This window comes from Schistocerca cancellata, chromosome 5 (genome assembly GCF_023864275.1).
Source record: "Schistocerca cancellata isolate TAMUIC-IGC-003103 chromosome 5, iqSchCanc2.1, whole genome shotgun sequence".
NCBI classification, from domain to species: Eukaryota; Metazoa; Arthropoda; class Insecta; order Orthoptera; family Acrididae; genus Schistocerca; species Schistocerca cancellata.
In genome coordinates, this window is record NC_064630.1 from 425,389,918 (window position 1) to 425,408,111 (window position 18,194).

The 18,194-nt window shown below is 40.4% G+C and overlaps 1 protein-coding gene across 1 annotated transcript in view; it reads left to right on the plus strand.

Moving 5' to 3' along the window:
* The window catches only part of LOC126187766 (paraplegin), a 106,140-nt gene that overhangs the window by 83,801 nt on the left and 4,145 nt on the right, over window positions 1-18,194 (plus strand). Inside the window, exon 10 of the mRNA XM_049929032.1 lies at window positions 10,250-10,561. Coding sequence (XP_049784989.1) covers window positions 10,250-10,561 — 312 coding nt within the window. The remainder of the gene's footprint in view (window positions 1-10,249; window positions 10,562-18,194) is intronic.

The following is an 18,194-nucleotide window of genomic DNA, read 5'->3' on the forward strand; positions in this document are numbered from 1 at the left end:
GGCGTTCTACGGATCGGAGCGTGGAATGTCAGATCCCTTAATCGGGCAGGTAGGTTAGAAAATTTAAAAAGGGAAATGGATATGTTAAAGTTAGATATAGTGGCAGGAGGAACAAGACTTCTGGTCAGGTGACTACAGGGTTATAAACACAAAGTCAAATAGGTGTAATGCAGGAGTAGGTTTAATAATGAATAGGAAAATAGGAATGCGGGTAAGCTACTACAAACAGCATAGTGAACGCATTATTGTGGCCAAGATAGATACGAAGCCCACACCTACTACAGTAGTACAAGTTTATATGCCAACTAGCTCTGCAGATGACGAAGAAATTGAAGAAATGTATGATGAAATAAAAGAAATTATTCAAATAGTGAAGGAAGACGAAAATTTAATAGTCATGGGTGACTGGAATTCGAGTGTAGGAAAAGGGAGAGAAGGAAACGTAGTAGGTGAATATGGATTGGGGCTAAGAAATGAAAGAGGAAGCCACCTGGTAGAATTTTGCACAGAGCACAACTTAATCATAGCTAACACGTGGTTTAAGAATCATGATAGAAGGTTGTATACATGGAAGAACCCTGGAGATACTAAAAGGTATCAGATAGATTATATAATGGTAAGACAGAAATTTAGGAACCAGGTTTTAAATTGTAAGACATTTCCAGGGGCAGATGTGGACTCTGACCACAATCTATTGGTTATGACCTGTAGATTACAACTGAAGAAACTGCAAAAAGGTGGGAATCTAGGGAGATGGGACCTGGATAAACTGAAAGAACCAGAGGTTGTACAGAGTTTCAGGGAGAGCATAAGGGAACAATTGACAGGAATGGGGGAAAGAAATACAGTAGAAGAAGAATGGGTAGCTTTGAGGGATGAAGTAGTGAAGGCAGCAGAGGATCAAGTAGGTAAAAAGACTAGGGCTAGTAGAAATCCTTGGGTAACAGAAGAAATATTGAATTTAATTGATGAAAGGAGAAAATATAAAAATGCAGTAAATGAAGCAGGCAAAAAGGAATACAAACGTCTCAAAAATGAGGTCGACAGGAAGTGCAAAATGGCTAAGCAGGGATGGCTAGAGGACTAATGTAAGGATGTAGAGGCTTATCTCACTAGGGGTAAGATAGATACTGCCTACAGAAAAATTAAAGAAACCTTTGGAGATAAGAGAACCACTTGTATTAACATCAAGAGCTCAGATGGAAACCCAGTTCTAAGCAAAGAAGGGAAAGCAGAAAGGTGGAAGGAGTATATAGAGGGTCTATACAAGGGCGATGTACTTGAGGACAATATTATGGAAATGGAAGAGGATGAAGATGAAATGGGAGATATGATACTGCGTGAAGAGTTTGACAGAGCACTGAAAGACCTGAGTCGAAACAAGGCCCCCGGAGTAGACAACATTCCATTGGAACTACTCACAGTCTTGGGAGAGCCAGTCCTGACCAAACTCTATCATCTGGTGAGCAAGATGTATGAAACAGGCGAAATACCCACAGACTTCAAGAAGAATATAATAATTCCAATCCAAAGAAAGCAGGTGTTGACAGATGTGAAAATTACCGAACAATCAGTTTAATAAGCCACAGCTGCAAAATACAACACGAAGTCTTTACAGATGAATGGAAAAACTAGTAGAAGCCGACCTCGGGGAAGATCAGTTTGGATTCCATAGAAATACTGGAACACGTGAGGCAATACTGACCTTACGACTTATCTTAGAAGAAAGATTAAGGAAAGGCAAACCTATGTTTCTAGAATTTGTAGACTTAGAGAAAGCTTTTGACAATGTTGACTGGAATACTCTCTTTCAGATTCTAAAGGTAGCAGGGGTAAAATACAGGGAGCAAAAGGCTATTTACAATTTGTACAGAAACCAGATGGCAGTTATAAGAGTCGAGGGACATGAAAGGAAAGCAGTGGTTGGGAAGGGAGTAAGACAGGGTTGTAGCCTCTCCCCGATGTTAATCAATCTGTATATTGAGCAAGCAGTAAAGGAAACAAAAGAAAAGTTTGGAGTAGGCATTAAAATTCATGGAGAAGAAATAAAAACTTTGAGGTTCGCCGATGACATTGTAATTCTGTCAGAGACAGCAAAGGACTTGGAAGAGCAGTTGAACGGAATGGATGGTGTCTTGAAGGGAGGATATAAGATGAACATCAACAAAAGCAAAACGAGGTTAATGGAATGTAGTCGAATTAAGTCGGGTGATGTTGAGGGTATTAGATTAGGAAATGAGACACTTAAAGTGGTAAAGGAGTTTTGCTATTTGGGGTGCAAAATAACTGATGATGGTCGAAGTAGAGAGGATATAAAATGTAGACTGGCAATGGGAAGGAAAGCGTTTCTGAAGAAGAGAAATTTGTTAACATCGAGTATAGATTTAAGTGTCAGAAAGTCGTTTCTGAAAGTATTTGTATGGAGTGTAGCCATGTATGGAAGTGAAACATGGACGGTAAATAGTTTGGACAAGAAGAGAATAGAAGCTTTTGAAATGTGGTGCTACAGAAGAATGCTGAAGATTAGATGGGTAGATCACATAACTAATGAGGAAGTATTGAATAGGATTGGGGAGAAGTGAAGTTTGTGGCACAACTTGACCAAAAGAAGGGATCGGTTGGTAGGACATGTTCTGAGGCATCAAGGGATCACAAATTTAGTATTGGAGGGCAGTGTGGAGGGTAAAAATCGTAGGGGGAGACCAAGAGATGAATACACTAAGCAGATTCAGAAGGATGTAGGTTGCAGTAGGTACTGGGAGATGAAGAAGCTTGCACAGGATAGAGTAGCATGGAGAGCTGCATCAAACCAGTCTCAGGACTGAAGACCACAACAGCAGCAACAGTTACAGTAAATGCATTTACTAAAGTATAGCACAACTGTTCATAAGAGTGTACTCTTTGCTGCTACACAGTATGATAATCACAGCTCTGTGCCTTTACACAGATCCATAACTTAGAATAACTGTGTTTAAAAATAGATCAGAAAAATTAATTTCACTCCTTTTTGTATGGAAATTTGTTTTCGTTCAAAAGTTTATCTTGAAAAGAATTTTTTGAAACATTGCCTGCAGTACAAACATTGCAACACATATCATCTTTGCTAATGTTGCTAAATTTTAAAAACCATGACGATTGTGACATGCTGGTTCTACAGACCTATTGTGATGTGGATCTGAGCTACTGCAGTAGGGTCAAGGAGATCTGTAGCTTAAATATTGTAGGCTCCACAAATAAGTGAATACCAAAACAAAGTGCAATAAATCTGCAACAGGGACTGCATAAATTACATTTGTTCATCCTTTTCTGGAGTATTGCTACACAGTATGGGATTATTGCCACATAGGATTGATGGAGAACATCAGAAAAATTCAGAGGTGGTCATCTTATCTCTTACTTCACGAAATGGGGAGAGTAAGTGTCATGGGTATGGTAAGTGAGTTGGGCTGCCAGTCATTAAAATGAAGATTTTTTTGCAGTGACAGATCTTTTCTTGAAACTACAGTTGCCAATGTTCTCCTCTGAATGCCAAAATATTTTGTTGACTTCTATCATGATAAAATAAGAGAAATCAGAGCTCTCAAGGAAAGATGTAGGTGCTCATTTGTCCCACGTGCTATTCAAAAGTGAAATGGTGGGGATAGTTTGCAAGTGGTGCTATGAACCCTGTACTTAGCACTTAAGTGTGAATTATAGAGTAATCTTGTAGAATTAACCAAGACCACTGCAACCTCATTCAGTGTAAGGTTTTAGTTAGGCAGGCTTCATAAACAACTGTGTAGGGATAAAGCGTCTTTCCTTTTGTAGATTTGATGTTGTGTGTGAACATATCAAAATCATTGATGAATTGTTGGTTTAAAGATTTGTTGAAGGGACAGTTGCACCTATACAGTTCAGAGATGCAGTTTTTGTTGACTGAGCTGGTACGAGTTGTGAAGCAGTCGTGAAGTCAACCACATTATCTTTAGTAACATACACTACCACTGAGCGGTCCACCTAGACATCGACGACAATTTAGTGTCATTGCTAATGATGATGATTGAAATGAAAGTACATGTGTTACCTGAACCAGACAATATTATTTACCTTTTAAGTTGTGAAGAGGATTGATCATCAGAAATCTGAAACAAATTAAGAGCAAATGTCTGCAATAATAAACTGACAAATTTTGCAGTAAAGAACAGATGATATGTGTTGCTTAATGATTGCCATAAGAATGCCTCACTCAAATCTTTAACAGCACTAATGCTAACAATATGAGGATAAGTGTCAGTCAGGCTACATTCATGGTTCCTGAATATCAGCAGTTTGTTAAATTTGTGTAACAATGAGAACAGTGTGAGAGAATACAACAGAACACTCGGAGCCCTGCCCCCTGTCTCTGCATTTTGCAGATGAAGATATGTGATGAAGTAAGGAAATTTTTGTGCTTACTCCAAGTAAGGCAACCAATTGGGCTAGTAGAGAGCTAGGAGTACCTCAGCCTACTGTATGGTGAATTTTGAGAGACCATTTGCTGTACGCATCATACTTCATAAAACTTACGCTGGCTCTTGTCATAAATGACAAAGCAAAGCACTTTTAATTTGTGATGACTTGGTAAAAATGGTAGAAGTAAAACATTTCATCTTAATGGAAAGGTGCATGGACACATTGTTCACATATGGTGTGTGATAATCCCTTTGCACTATTGCATCACAGGAGACTCACTGAAGCTATACATGTTTTGTGTATTATCACAAAACAAGCTTTACAGGCTATTCTTTTCTTGGTGGAAAATGTTTGTGAAATTATGAACCTGGACATGCAGGGACAGTGGCTTTTTCCTCAACTTACGAAAGACTCGTAACTACCGTCTGCTTCACATCTCCTGTGCAGCAAGCTACGTACATTTAAGTATTAACTGTGTTTTTCCTACTTATCACTTCTTTTTCTGTGTGTTTTTGCTTTTGGGAAGCTTTAATTTTCGACTAATAGTAATAGTTTGCATAGATTTCGTGTTTGTTTTGAATACCGTCAGAGACAGTTAGTTCTTATTTTCATTGTTTCCAACGAGAAGAGTCTAGTAACCACAGTTTAGTCAGCTATCAGCCGCCTTTAGTTTAGCAGTGTAGTTAAAAGTTGATTACTTAACTCTCTACAGCAAATTGTTGATTTCTTAGGATGGATAGGATGTGTGACCGCTGTGTACAGACGCAGGACGAGCTGGCCACTGTTTGCGAACAGGTGAACGTGCTGGTGGCCACTGTCAACCGTCTTCAGGCTGCTGCCTTGGAGTGTAGCAACAGTGGGGAGTCTGGTGCGTCACATGCTACAGTCGAGGTGTTACATGCTTCACCCTAGGTCCCTGCTGTTGAGACTTCTTCAGGGGTACCAGGTGCGGCCACCCTCTCCCCAAGGGGAATGGCTGGTTAAATGGTGTTCGTGTCGCACGAGGCGGACGGTCAATGTGGAGGCTGGCCATGTGGCATCGCCCGCTCTGCCTGTGAGTGGACATGTGGCCACTCCTTCAGCAAGGTCCGAGCAGGCACACGGGGGGAGGTATTTATTAGTGACTGGGAGCTCCAGTGTTAGGTGGGTGATGGGGCCCCTTAGGGTAGCAGTGGAAAGGTCGGGGAAGAAGGCCAGTGTTCACTCTGTCTGCTTGCCAGGGGGGGGTTCTCGTCCAGGATGTGGAGAAGGCCCTGCCGGCGGCATTAGAATTAGAGAACACTGGGTGCACCCGACTGCAAATTGTTGCTCATGTTGGCACCAATGACTCCTGCCGCCTGGGTTCAGAGGTCATCCTCAGATCATACAGGCGGTTGACGGAGATGGTGAAGGCGGAAAGCCTCGTTCGTGGGGTGGAATCTAAGCTAACTATTTGTAGTGTCATTCCCAGAACCGATCGCGGTCCTCTGGTTTGGAGCCGAGGGGAAGGCTTAAACCAGAGGTCGTGGACAGATTCTCCGGAGATCTGGGGTGCAAATTTCTCGACCTCCACTATCGGGTGGAGAAATATAGTGCCCCCCTAAATAGGTCAGGCATGCACTATACACAGGAAGTGGCTACAAGGGTAGCGGAGTACCTGTGGACTGCACATGTGGGTTTTTTAGGTTAGAGAATTCCCTCCTTAGGCCCGACAAAATGCCTCCTGGGACGTGACAAGGTAGCAGTAGGCAAAACGCAACAGGGAATGGCAATATTAATGTGGTAATAGTAAACTGCAGGAGCATCTATAGAAAGGTCCCAGATCTGCTCCATTAATAAACGGTCACAATGCCCACATAGTACTAGGGACGCAAAGTTGGCTGTAATGAAATTCTATACTCAGATTGGAATGTAAACCGTAGAGACAGGCTGGACAGTGAAGGGGGAGGCATGTTTATAGTGATAAAAAGTGCAATATTATTGAAGGAAATTGACAGAGATCCGAAATGTGAAATAATTTGGGTGGAGGTCACTGTTAAAGCAGGCTCAAACATGGTAATTGGATGTCTCTATAGGCCCCCTGGCTCAGCAGCTGTTGTGGCAGAACACCTGAAGGAAAATTTGGAAAATATTTCGAGTAGATTTCCCGACCATGTTATAGTTCTGGGTGGAGATTTTAATTTACCAGATATAGACTGGGAGACTCAAATGTTTATAACGGGTGGAAGGGACAAAGAATCCAGTGAAACTTTTTTAAGTGCATTATCTGAAAACTACCTTGAGCAGTTAAACAGAGAACTGACTCATGGCGATAACATATTAGACCTTCTGGTGACAAACAGACCCGAACTATTTGAAACAGTTAACGCAGAACAGGGAATCGGCGATCATAAAGTGGTTACAGCATCGGTGATTTCAGCCATAAATAGAAATATTAAAGAAGGTAGGAAGATTTTTCTGTTTAGCAAAAGTGGCAAAAAGCAGATTTCATAGTACTGGACGGCTAAACACAAAATTTTATCTCAAGTACAGATAGTGTTGAGGATCAGTGGACAAAGTTCAAAACCATCGTACAGTATGCATTAGATGAGTATGTGTCAAGCAAGATCATAAGAGATGGAAAAGAGCCATCATGGTACAACAACCAAGTTAGAAAACTACTACGGAAGCAAAGGGAACTTCACAGCATACATAAACATAGCCAAAGCCTTACAGACGAACAAAAATTACACGAAGCGAAATATAGCGTGAGGAGGACTATGCGAGAGGCGTTCAACGAATTCGAAAGTAAAGTCCTATGTACTGACTTGGCAGAAAATCCTAAGAAATTTTGGTCTTATGTCAAAGCGGTAGGTGGATCAAAACAAAATGTCCAGACACTCTGTGACCAAAATGGTACTGAAACAGAGGATGACAGACTAAAGGCCGAAATACTAAATGTCTTTTTCCAAAGCTGTTTAACAGAGGAAGATTGCACTGTAGTTCCTTCTCTAGACTGTCGCACAGATGACAAAATGGTAGATGACAGAGGGATAGAAAAACAATTAAAATCACTCAAAAGAGGAAAGGCTGCTGGACCTGATGGGATACCAGTTCGATTTTACACAGAGTATGCGAAGGAACTCACCCCCCTTCTTGCAGCGGTGTACCGTAGGTCTCTAGAAGAGCATAGCATTCCAAAAGATTGGAAAAGGGCACAGGTCATCCCCGTTTTCAAGAAGGTACGTCAAACAGATGTGCAGAACTATAGACCTTTATCTCTAACGTTGATCAGTTGTAGAATTTTGGAACACGTATTGTATTAGAGTATAATGACTTTTCTGGAAAATAGAAATCTACTCTGTAGGAATCCGCATGGGTTTTGAAAAAGACGATCCTGTGAAACCGAGCTCGCGCTATTCGTCCACGAGACTCAATTGGCCATAGACAAGGGTTCCCAGGTAGATGCCGTGTTTATTGACTTCTTAAAGGCATTTGATACAGTTCCCCACAGTCATTTAATGAACAAAGTAAGAGCATATGGACTATCAGACCAATTGTGTGATTGGGTTGAAGAGTTCCTAGATAACAGATCGCAGCATGTCATTCTCAAGGGAGAGAAGTCTTCCGGAGTAAGAGTGATTTCATGTGTGCCATAGGGGAGTGTCGTAGGACTGTTGCGATTCACAATATATATAAATGATCTTGTGGGTAACATCGAAAGTTCACTGAGGCTTTTTGCAGATGAAGCTGTAGTATATCGAGAGGTTGTAACAATGGAAAATTGTACTGAAATGCAAGAGGATCTGCAATGAATTGACACATGGTGCAGGGAATGGCAATTGAATCTCAATGTAGACAAGTGTAATGTGCTGCGAATACATAGAAAGAAAGATCCTTTATCATTTAGCTACAATATAACAGTTCAGCAACTATAAGCAGTTAATTCCATAAATTATCTGGAAGTAGGCATTAGGAGTGATTTAAAATGTAATGACCATATAAAATTAATCGTCAGTAAAGCAGATGCCAGACTGAGATTCATTGGTAGAATCCTAAGGAAATGCAGTCTGAAAACAAAGGAAGTAGGTTACAGTGCACCTGTTCGCCCATTGCTTGAATACTGCTCACCGGTGTGGGATCTGTACCAGATAGGGTTGATAGAAGACATAGAGAAGATCCAACAGAGAGCAGCGCGCTTCATTACAGGATCATTTAGTAATCTCGAAAGCATTACAGAGATACAGATAAACACCAGTGGAAGACTCTGCAAGAGAGACGCTCAGTAGCTCGGTACAGGCTTTTGTTAAAGTTTCGAGAACGTAACTTCACCTAGGAGACAAGCAGAATATTGCTCCCGCCTACATATATCTCACGAAGAGACTGTGAGGATAAAATCAGAGAGATTAGAGCCGACACAGAGGCATACTGACATCTTTCTTTCCATGAACAATACAAGAGTGGAATAGAAGGGAGAACTGATAGAGGTACTTAAGGTACCCTCCACCCCACACCGTCAGGTGGCTTGCGGAGTATGGATGTAGATGTAGAAGACTTTATTTTCCATAGAATGGAGCTCCTCTCCATTGTCACCTTGATGTCCAAGCATTATAGAATCAATCTTTTCCTCAATGATAAATAGGTCACTGGGGAAAAACAGACCTGGCTCTTACGTTCAGGCTGCCCTCCTGCTTACCACGATAAGATCCCCCCCCTCCCCATTGTTGGGCCGTGGAAGCTGTAGCTTACGTTCCATCCCTACCAACAGTTCAGGCCAACCTACAAAACCATATCACTGCTGTAGTGAAATCAGTAGCACATGAGATAATTCTTTACTTGTGAGATGAGTTCGGCTACCCCATAGATGTTTGCCATGCAGCAGGAGGTGACACAATGATATTTATGTCCCATATTTTTAAATTTTAAAAATTCCTACTCCATTTATATACAGATTATTTATATAAGTTTAATTAATATTAATTCCATAAAAATAAATGTTATCTATTTTTATTTCCATTAATGCTATACTCAGAGGCTGTAGATAATGTCTCTGTGAATTGTAAAGTGATGCTCTTTCAGCTTCACAAGAAACCCACACTGGAATTTATGAATAGGACACTCAAAAATGGTAGTGCATACAGTAACAGATTTTTTTTTTCCTGGGTGTTGTAATCAGATTTAAATTTAGTGTATGAGGTAGGATGTGATTGGATCTTGAAATTCAGGGTCTAATTTCACACATATCTTATTAAAAAAAAAACTTCAGTTGACTCGGAACAGCAAGAGACCATATATAAATCTCAGTCATTAAAACTGTCTGAAACTGTCATTTATCAGTATACAAGAGAATGCTTTATTAAGAAAGTCAGTGTTATTTACATATTTGTTTTGCTACAGAGTTTGTTAGCTAAGTCTTAAATCAAATGAAGAGTCTCACACAGTAAAGAGCTCATAAAATGCTAATTAAACTTAAAACTAATAATTTTTGCTGATTAAAATAGTTCAAAGTAGCAAACCTACACTGTGACACAACCTAATATTGGCCGTAATGTGGATTTTTCACAAACAAGCTCTGAAGAGCCAGAAAAGTACACTAGTCGTAATGGCTACCATCAGTATAATAAGAATACTTGAAAAACTGGAACCTGCCATTTATGTGTTGCTGTCAGTTGTATAGAGAAACATTTTTAAGGAAATTTTGCTCAGTTCTTACAAAATTGTAACTCTATATTTAGTCTTACAAGCATATATGTTGATTGTAATCATTGATAGTTTTCCCATTTCTCTTCCTTTAAATTTAGTTACAGTTCTAGGGTTGCAGAAATTCAAGTACCATGTGTAACTTAATTTTATGTTTCAGCTATTTGAACGGATGTGCATGGCATTGGGGGGCCGTGTTGCTGAATCTCTAACTTTTAACAAGATAACTACTGGTGCTCAAAATGACCTGCAAAAAGTTACGAAAATGGCATATGCACAAGTGAAAATATATGGCATGAGCAGTACGGTAGGGCTCATTTCTTTCCCAGAGGATGAATCGCGTGAAATTGGGCGTCGGCCGTATAGTAAAAGACTTGCTGCACTAATTGACGATGAAGTGAATAAGTTAGTGGCTCGTGCTTATAGCCGGACAGAACAGCTGCTGCTTGAGAATTCTGACAAACTGAAACAGGTGAGATGTGGAATTATTTGTGATTACTGAAACATAATTTCTGATGGGGAATCCATATGTCAATTGCCTCTTTCTCATGTCTCATGCTTCAGAGATTAATCTTTACTAATCCCAATCTTAGCCCTTAAAACATGAAATGGCATTTTTTAAATATTGAAATGTAAATATACAGGGGATTCAGGAAAGACAAATAAAGTGAAATTCAATTAATTTTTGACTATTTTATCTGTTTGTAATTGGAAATATGTTGGACTATTTTCATATTTTTGAGGATTTTTAAGAGGGACATTACTATATCACTTTAAAAGTGGACTGTTGCATATTATTAAGCTGTCAGATATATCTCTCCACACACACACACACACACACACACACACACACACACACACACACAGACACAGAGAGAGAGAGAGAGAGAGAGAGAGAGAGAGAGAGGGGGGGGGGGGGGGACTGATAAGGTCTACATCCTCTAAGATGTTTGCACTACAGGTGTGCAAAATGAACTTTGTACTAATCAAATTTGCTCAAAATTCTGCTTATCTTGACCAGCTGTACAAATTGCATAACACACAGGGTATCTCAAACTGATTGTGGAAGAGTACTTACAACTTAATAACAGCTTTCTCACCTATAGCAAAATGACAGGTGGCACATGCAGCAGAAAACAGTTTTCACTAGCTTTCGAGCTCTCTGACTCTTCTTCTGGGAGAAAGTAGACATGTACACACATCAGACAACCAAACACAAGCTACCATGGTTCTGTGCCACACATCAGTCTGCTGTATGTGACTGGTTGCCTTCCTGTCATTTTATGTTGTATACCATCCAGAAATTTCCATTCTTGCTAATAACATACTAAGATTTACAGGCTTCATTTGCATGTGTCAAATGTCCTAGTTAGTCGCCTAAGAGGGCCAGAAGTTTAGAGACTTAGTCATCAGGAATACAGAATCCTGTTGACCAGCTACATTTACATACATACTCCACAGGCCACTGTATAGTGCATAACAGAGGTTATTTTTTACTACTACTAGTCACTTTCTTTCCATTTCCACTTGCAAATAGAACAAGGGAAAACAACACTAAAAATCTCCATACAATTCCTAACTTCTTGTATTGGTGAGGCCCTTATGCAAAATGTTTGTTGGTGGCAGTAGAATCGCCTTCAGTCAGCTTCAAATGCGTTCTGTATAAATTTTCTCAATAGTGTTCCTTGAAAAGAATATCGTCTTCCCTCTAGGGATTCCCATTTGACATCAAACATCCCTCTAACACTGGTAGGATTATGGAATCTACCAGTAACAAATCTAGCAACATACTTCTGAAATGTTCCTATGTCTCCTTTCAAAACGCTGTGGTGGGGATCCCAAACACTCTAGCAGTAATTGATAATGGGTTGCACTAATGTTACTATACAGCTGAGCCATACTTTCCTAAAATTCGCCCAGTAAACTGAAGCCAACCATTCATGTTCCCAACTACCATACATACATGCTTGTTCCATTTCATATCACTTTGCAATATTATGCCTAGGTATTTAATCAACATTACTGTCTGAAGCAGCATCCTACTAATGCTTTATTCAAACATAATGGGGTTTTCTTTACTATTAATCTCTGTTAACTTACAACAATGTTCTTTTTTAAATGTAGGACAAGGTGACATTCATCACACCAATCAGAATTTTTTTCTTTTAACTCATCTTGTATCCTCCTAGACATTCAATGACGACGCTTTCCCATACACCACAGCATCAGCAGCAAACACCTGCAGATTGCTTCTCACCCTATCATTTATGCATATAGAGAATAAGAGTGGTCTCGTCATGCTTTTCTGGAGCACTCCTGATGATAAATTTGTCTCTGGTAAACAGTCACTGTTGAGGACAATGTACTGAGTTCTATTATGTAAGAAATCCTTGAGCCAGTCACATGTCTGGGAATCTAGTGTGTATGCTCATACCTTTGTTATCGGTGTGCACTTTCCAGAAATATAGGAGTATGGAATCTGTCTCTTGCCCTCTGTCATGTCCTACAAGGGCATAATATAGCTATGGACAGTGTATTGTTTTACATTTTGTAGTGATTTACACAGAAATTTGACAAGTTATCCAGTTATCTTCCCATGAACCATGGATCTCGCCATTGGTGGGGAGGCTTGCGTGCCTCAGCGATACAGATAGCCATTCAATAAGTGCTACCGCAATGGAGGGGTATCTGTTGAGAGGCCACACAAACGTGTGGTTCCTGAAGAGGGACAGCAGCCTTTTCAGCAGTTGCAGGGGCAACAGTCTGGATGATTGACTGATCTGGCCCTGTAACATTTACCAAAACGGCCTTGCTGTGCTGGTACTGTAAATGGCTGAAAGCAAGGGGAAACTACAGCCGTAATTTTTTTCTGAGGGCATGCAGCCTTACTGTATGGTTAAATGATGATGGTGTCCTGTTGGGTAAAATTTTCTGGAAGTAAAATAGTCCCCCATTTGGATCTCCGGGCGGGGACTGCACAGGAGGACACTGTTATCAGGAGAAAGACAACTGGCATTGTACAGATCAGAGCGTGGAATGCCAGGCCCCTAGGTTAAGAAAATTTAAGAAAGGAAACGGATAGGTTAAAGTTAGTTGTAGTGGGAATTAGTGAAGTTCGGTGGCAGGAGGAACAAGACTTTTGGTCAGGTGAATACAGGGTTGTAAATACAAAATTAAATAACAGTAATGCAGGGGTAGGTTTAATAATGAATTAAAAAAACAGAATTGTGGGTAAGCTACTACAAACAGCATAGTGAACAAATTATTGTAGCTAGGATAGGCAAGCCCACACCTACCACATTAGTACAAGTTTATATGCCAACTAGCTCCAAGATGATGAAGGGATCAAAGAAATGTATGATGAGATAAAAGAAATTATTCAGATAATGAAGGGAGATGAAAATTCAATAGTCATGGGGGACTGGAACTCAATAGTAAGAAAAGGAAGAGAAGGAAAAATAGTAGGTGAATATGGAATGAGGGTAAGGAATGAAAGAGGAAGCCTCGTGGTAGAATTTTGCACAAAGCACAACTTAATCATAGCTAGCACTTGGTTTAAGAATCATTAACCATGAAAGAAGGTTGTATACAGGGAAGAGGCCTGGAGACACAGGGAGGTTTCAGATAGATTATATATAATGTTAGGACAGAGAGTTAAGAACTAGGTTTTAAATTTTAAGACATTTCCAGGGAGAGATGTGGACTCTAACCACAATCTATTGGTTATGAACTGTAGATTAAAACTGAAGAAACTGCAAAGAGGTGGGAACTTACGGAGATGGGACCTGAATAAACTGAAAGAACCAGAATTTGTAGAGTGTTTCAGAGAGAGTGTTAGGGAATGATTGAGAAGAACAGGGGAAAGAAATTCAGTAGAAGAAGAATGGGTAGCTTTGAGAAATGAAATAGTGAAGGTAGCAGAGGATCAAGTAGGTGGCTAGTAGAAATTTTTGGGTCACAGAAAAGACACTGAATTTAATTGATAAAAGGAGAAAAGAACAAAATGCAGTAAATGAAGCGGGCAAAAAGGAATACAAACATCTCAAAAATGAGATCGACAGGAAGTGCAAAATGGCTAACCAGGGATGGCTACAGGACCAACGTAAGGATGTAGAGGCATATATCACTAGGGGGATAGATACTGCCTACAGGAAAAGTAAAGAGACCTTTGGAGAAAAGAGAACCACTTGTATGAATATCAAGAGCTCAGATGGAAAATCAGTTCTAAGCAAAGAAAGGAAGGCAGAAAGGTGGGAGGAGTATATAGAGGGTCTATACAAGGGTGATTTACTTGAGGGCAATACAGGGTGATTCAAAAAGAATACCACAACTTTAAAAATGTGTCTTTAATGAAAGAAACATAATATAACCTTCTGTTATACATCATTACAAAGAGTATTTAAAAAGGTTTTTTTTCACTCAAAAACAAGTTCAGAGATGTTCAATATGGCCCCCTCCAGACACTCGAGCAATATCAACCCGATACTCCAACTCGTTCCACACTCTCTGTAGCATATCAGGCGTAACAGTTTGGATAACTGCTGTTATTTCTTGTTTCAAATCATCAATGGTGGCTGGGAGAGGTGGCCAAAACACCATATCCTTAACATACCCCCATAAGAAAAAATCGCAGGGGGTAAGATCAGGGCTTCTTGGAGGCCAGTGATGAAGTGCTCTGTCACGGGCTGCCTGGCGGCCGATCCATCGCCTCGGGTAGTTGACGTTCAGGTAGTTACGGACAGATAAGTGCCAATGTGGTGGCGCTCCATCCTGCTGAAATATGAATTGTTGTGCTTCTTGTTCGAGCTGAGGGAACAGCCAATTCTCTAACATCTCCAGATACTGTAGTCCAGTTACAGTAGCACCTTCGAAGAAAAAGGGACCAAAAACTTGATTGGCTGAAATGGCACAGAAAACGTTCACCTTAGGCGAGTCACATTCATACTGAGTTGTTTCCCGCGGATTCTCAGTGCCCCATATACAGACATTGTGACGGTTGACTTTCCCGTTAGTGTGGAAAGTTGCTTCATCACTAAACACAATCTTTGAAACGAAAGATTCATCTGTTTCCATTTGAGCAAGGATAAAATCACAGAAATCGATTCTTTTAATCTTACCAGCTGCAGACAGTGCTTGAACCAGTTTCAGACGATAAGGTTTCATAACTAACCTTTTTTGTAGGACTCTCCATACAGTTGATTGTGGAATTTGCAGCTCTCTGCTAGCTCTGCGAGTCGATTTTCCTGGGCTGCGAACAAATGCTTGCTGGATGCATGCTACATTTTCATCACTCGTTCTCGGCCGTCCAGAACTTATCCCTTTGCACAAACACCCATTCTCTGTAAACTGTTTATACCAACGTTTAATACACCACCTATCAGGAGGTTTAACACCATACTTCGTTCGAAATGCACGCTGAACAACTGTCGTCGATTCACTTCTGCCGTACTCAATAACACAAAAAGCTTTCTGTTGAGCGGTCGCCATCTTAGCATCAACTGACGCTGACGCCTAGTCAACAGCGCCTCAAGCGAACAAATGTACAACTAAATGAAACTTTATAGCTCCCTTAATTCGCCGACAGATAGTGCTTAGCTCTGCCTTTTGTCGTTGCAGAGTTTTAAATTCCTAAAGTTGTGGTATTCTTTTTGAATCACCCTGTATTATCGAAATGGGAGAGGACATAGATGAAGATGAAATGGGACGTACGATACTAGGTGACGAGTTTAACGGAGTGCTGAAGACCTAAGTCGAAACAAGACTGTGGGAGTAGACAACATTCCATTAGAATTACTGATAGCCTTGGGAGAGGCAGCCCTGACAAAACTCTACCACCTGGTGAGCAAGATTTATAAGACAGGCGAAATACCCTCAGACTTCAAGAAGGATATAATAATTCCAATCCCAAAGAAATCAGGTGTTGACATGTGTGAAAATTACTGAACTATCAGTTTAATAAGTCACAGCTGAAAAATACTAACACAAATTCATTACAGATGAATGGAAAACCTGGTAGAAGGCGACCTCGGGGAAATCAGTTTGATTTCCATAGAAATGTTGGAAGACGTGAGGCTATACTGATCCTACAACTTGTCTTCGAAATAGATTAAGGAAAGGCAAACTACATTTCTAGCATTTGTAGACTTAGAGGAAGCTTTTGGCAAAGTTGACTGGAATACTCTCTTTCAAATTCTGAAGGTGGCACAGGTCAGATACAGGGAGCAAAATGCTATTTACAATTTGTACAGAAACCAGATGGCAGTTATCACAGTCGAGGGGCATGAAAGGGAAGCAGTGGTTGGGAAGGAAGTGAGACAGGGCTGTAGCCACTGTCCGATACTGTTCAATCTGTATATTGAGCAAGCAGTAAAGGAAACAAAAGAAAAATTTGGAGTAGGGATTAAAATCCACAGAGAAAAAATAAAAACTTTGAGTTTTGCCAACAACATTGGAATTATGTCAGAGACAACAAAGGACCTGGAAGAGCAGTTGAACGGACTGGAGAGTGTCTTGAAAGGAAGATGAACATCAACAAAAGCAAAACAAGGATAATGGAATGTTGTTGTTTGTTGTTGTTGTGGTCTTCAGTCCTGAGAATGGTTTGATGCAGCTCTCCATGCTACTCTATCCTGTGCAAGCTTCTTCATCTCCCAGTACCTACTGCAACCTACATCCTTCTGAATCTGCTTAGTGTATGCATCTCTTGGTCTCCCTCTACGATTTTTACCCTCCACGCTGCTCTCCAATACTAAATTGGTGATCCCTTGATGCCTCAGAACATGTCCTACCAACCGATCCCTTCTTCTAGTCAAGTTGTGCAAAAACTTCTCTTCTCCCCAATCCTATTCAACACCTCCTCATTAGTTATGTGATCTACCCATCTAATCTTCATCATTCTTCTGTAGCACCACATTTCAAAAGCTTCTATTCTCTTCTTGTCTAAACTATTTATCGTCCATGTTTCACTTCCATACATGGCTACACTCCATACAAATACTTTCAGAAACGACTTCCTAACACTTAAATCAATACTCGATGTTAACAAATTTCTCTTCTTCAGAAACGCTTTCCTTCCCATTGCCAGTCTACATTTTATATCCCCTCTACTTCGACCATCATCTGTTATTTTGCTCCCCAAATGGCAAAACTCCTTTATTGCTTTAACTGTCTCATTTCCTAATCTAATACCCTCAACATCACCTGACTTAGTTCGACTACATTCCATTATCCTCGTTTTGCCTTTGTTGATGTTCATCTTATATCCTCCCTTCAAGACACCATCCATTCCGTTCAACTGCTCTTCCAAGTCCTTTGCTGTCTCTGACAGACTTACAATGTCATCGGCGAACCTCAAAGTATTTATTTCTTCTCCTTGGATTTTAATAGCTACACCAAATTTTTCTTTTGTTTCCTTTACTTGTTGCTCAATATACAGATTGAATAACATTGGGGAGAGGCTACAACCCTGCCTCACTCCCTTCCCAACCACTGCTTCCCTTTCATGCCCCTCAACTCTTACAACTACCACCTGGTTTCTGTACAAATTGTAAATAGCCTTTTGCTCCCTGTATTTTACCCCTGCCACCTTTAGAATTTGAAAGAGAGTATTCCAGTTAACATTGTCAAAAGCTTTCTCTAAGTCTGCAAATTCTAGAAATGTAGGTTTGCCTTTCCTTAATCTAGCTTCTAAGATAAGCTGTAGGGTCAGTATTGCCTCAAGTGTTCCAATATTTCTACGGAATCTAAACTGAACTTCCCCAAGGTCGGCTTCTACTAGTTTTTCCATTCGTCTGTAAAGAATTCGAGTTAGTATTTTCCAGCCGTGACTTATTAAACTGATAGTTCGGTAATTTTCACATCTGTCAACACCTGCTTTCTTTGGGATTGGAATTATTATATTCTTCTAGAAGTCTGAGGGTATTTCGCCTGTTTCATACATCTTGCTCACCAGATGATAGAGTTTTGTCAGGACTGGCTCTCCCAAGCCCGTCAGTAGTTCTAATGGAATGTTGTCTACTCCGGGGGGCCTTGTTTCGACTTGGGTCTTTCAGTGCTCTGTCAGACTCTTCATGCAGTATCATGTCTCCCATTTCATCTTCATCTAC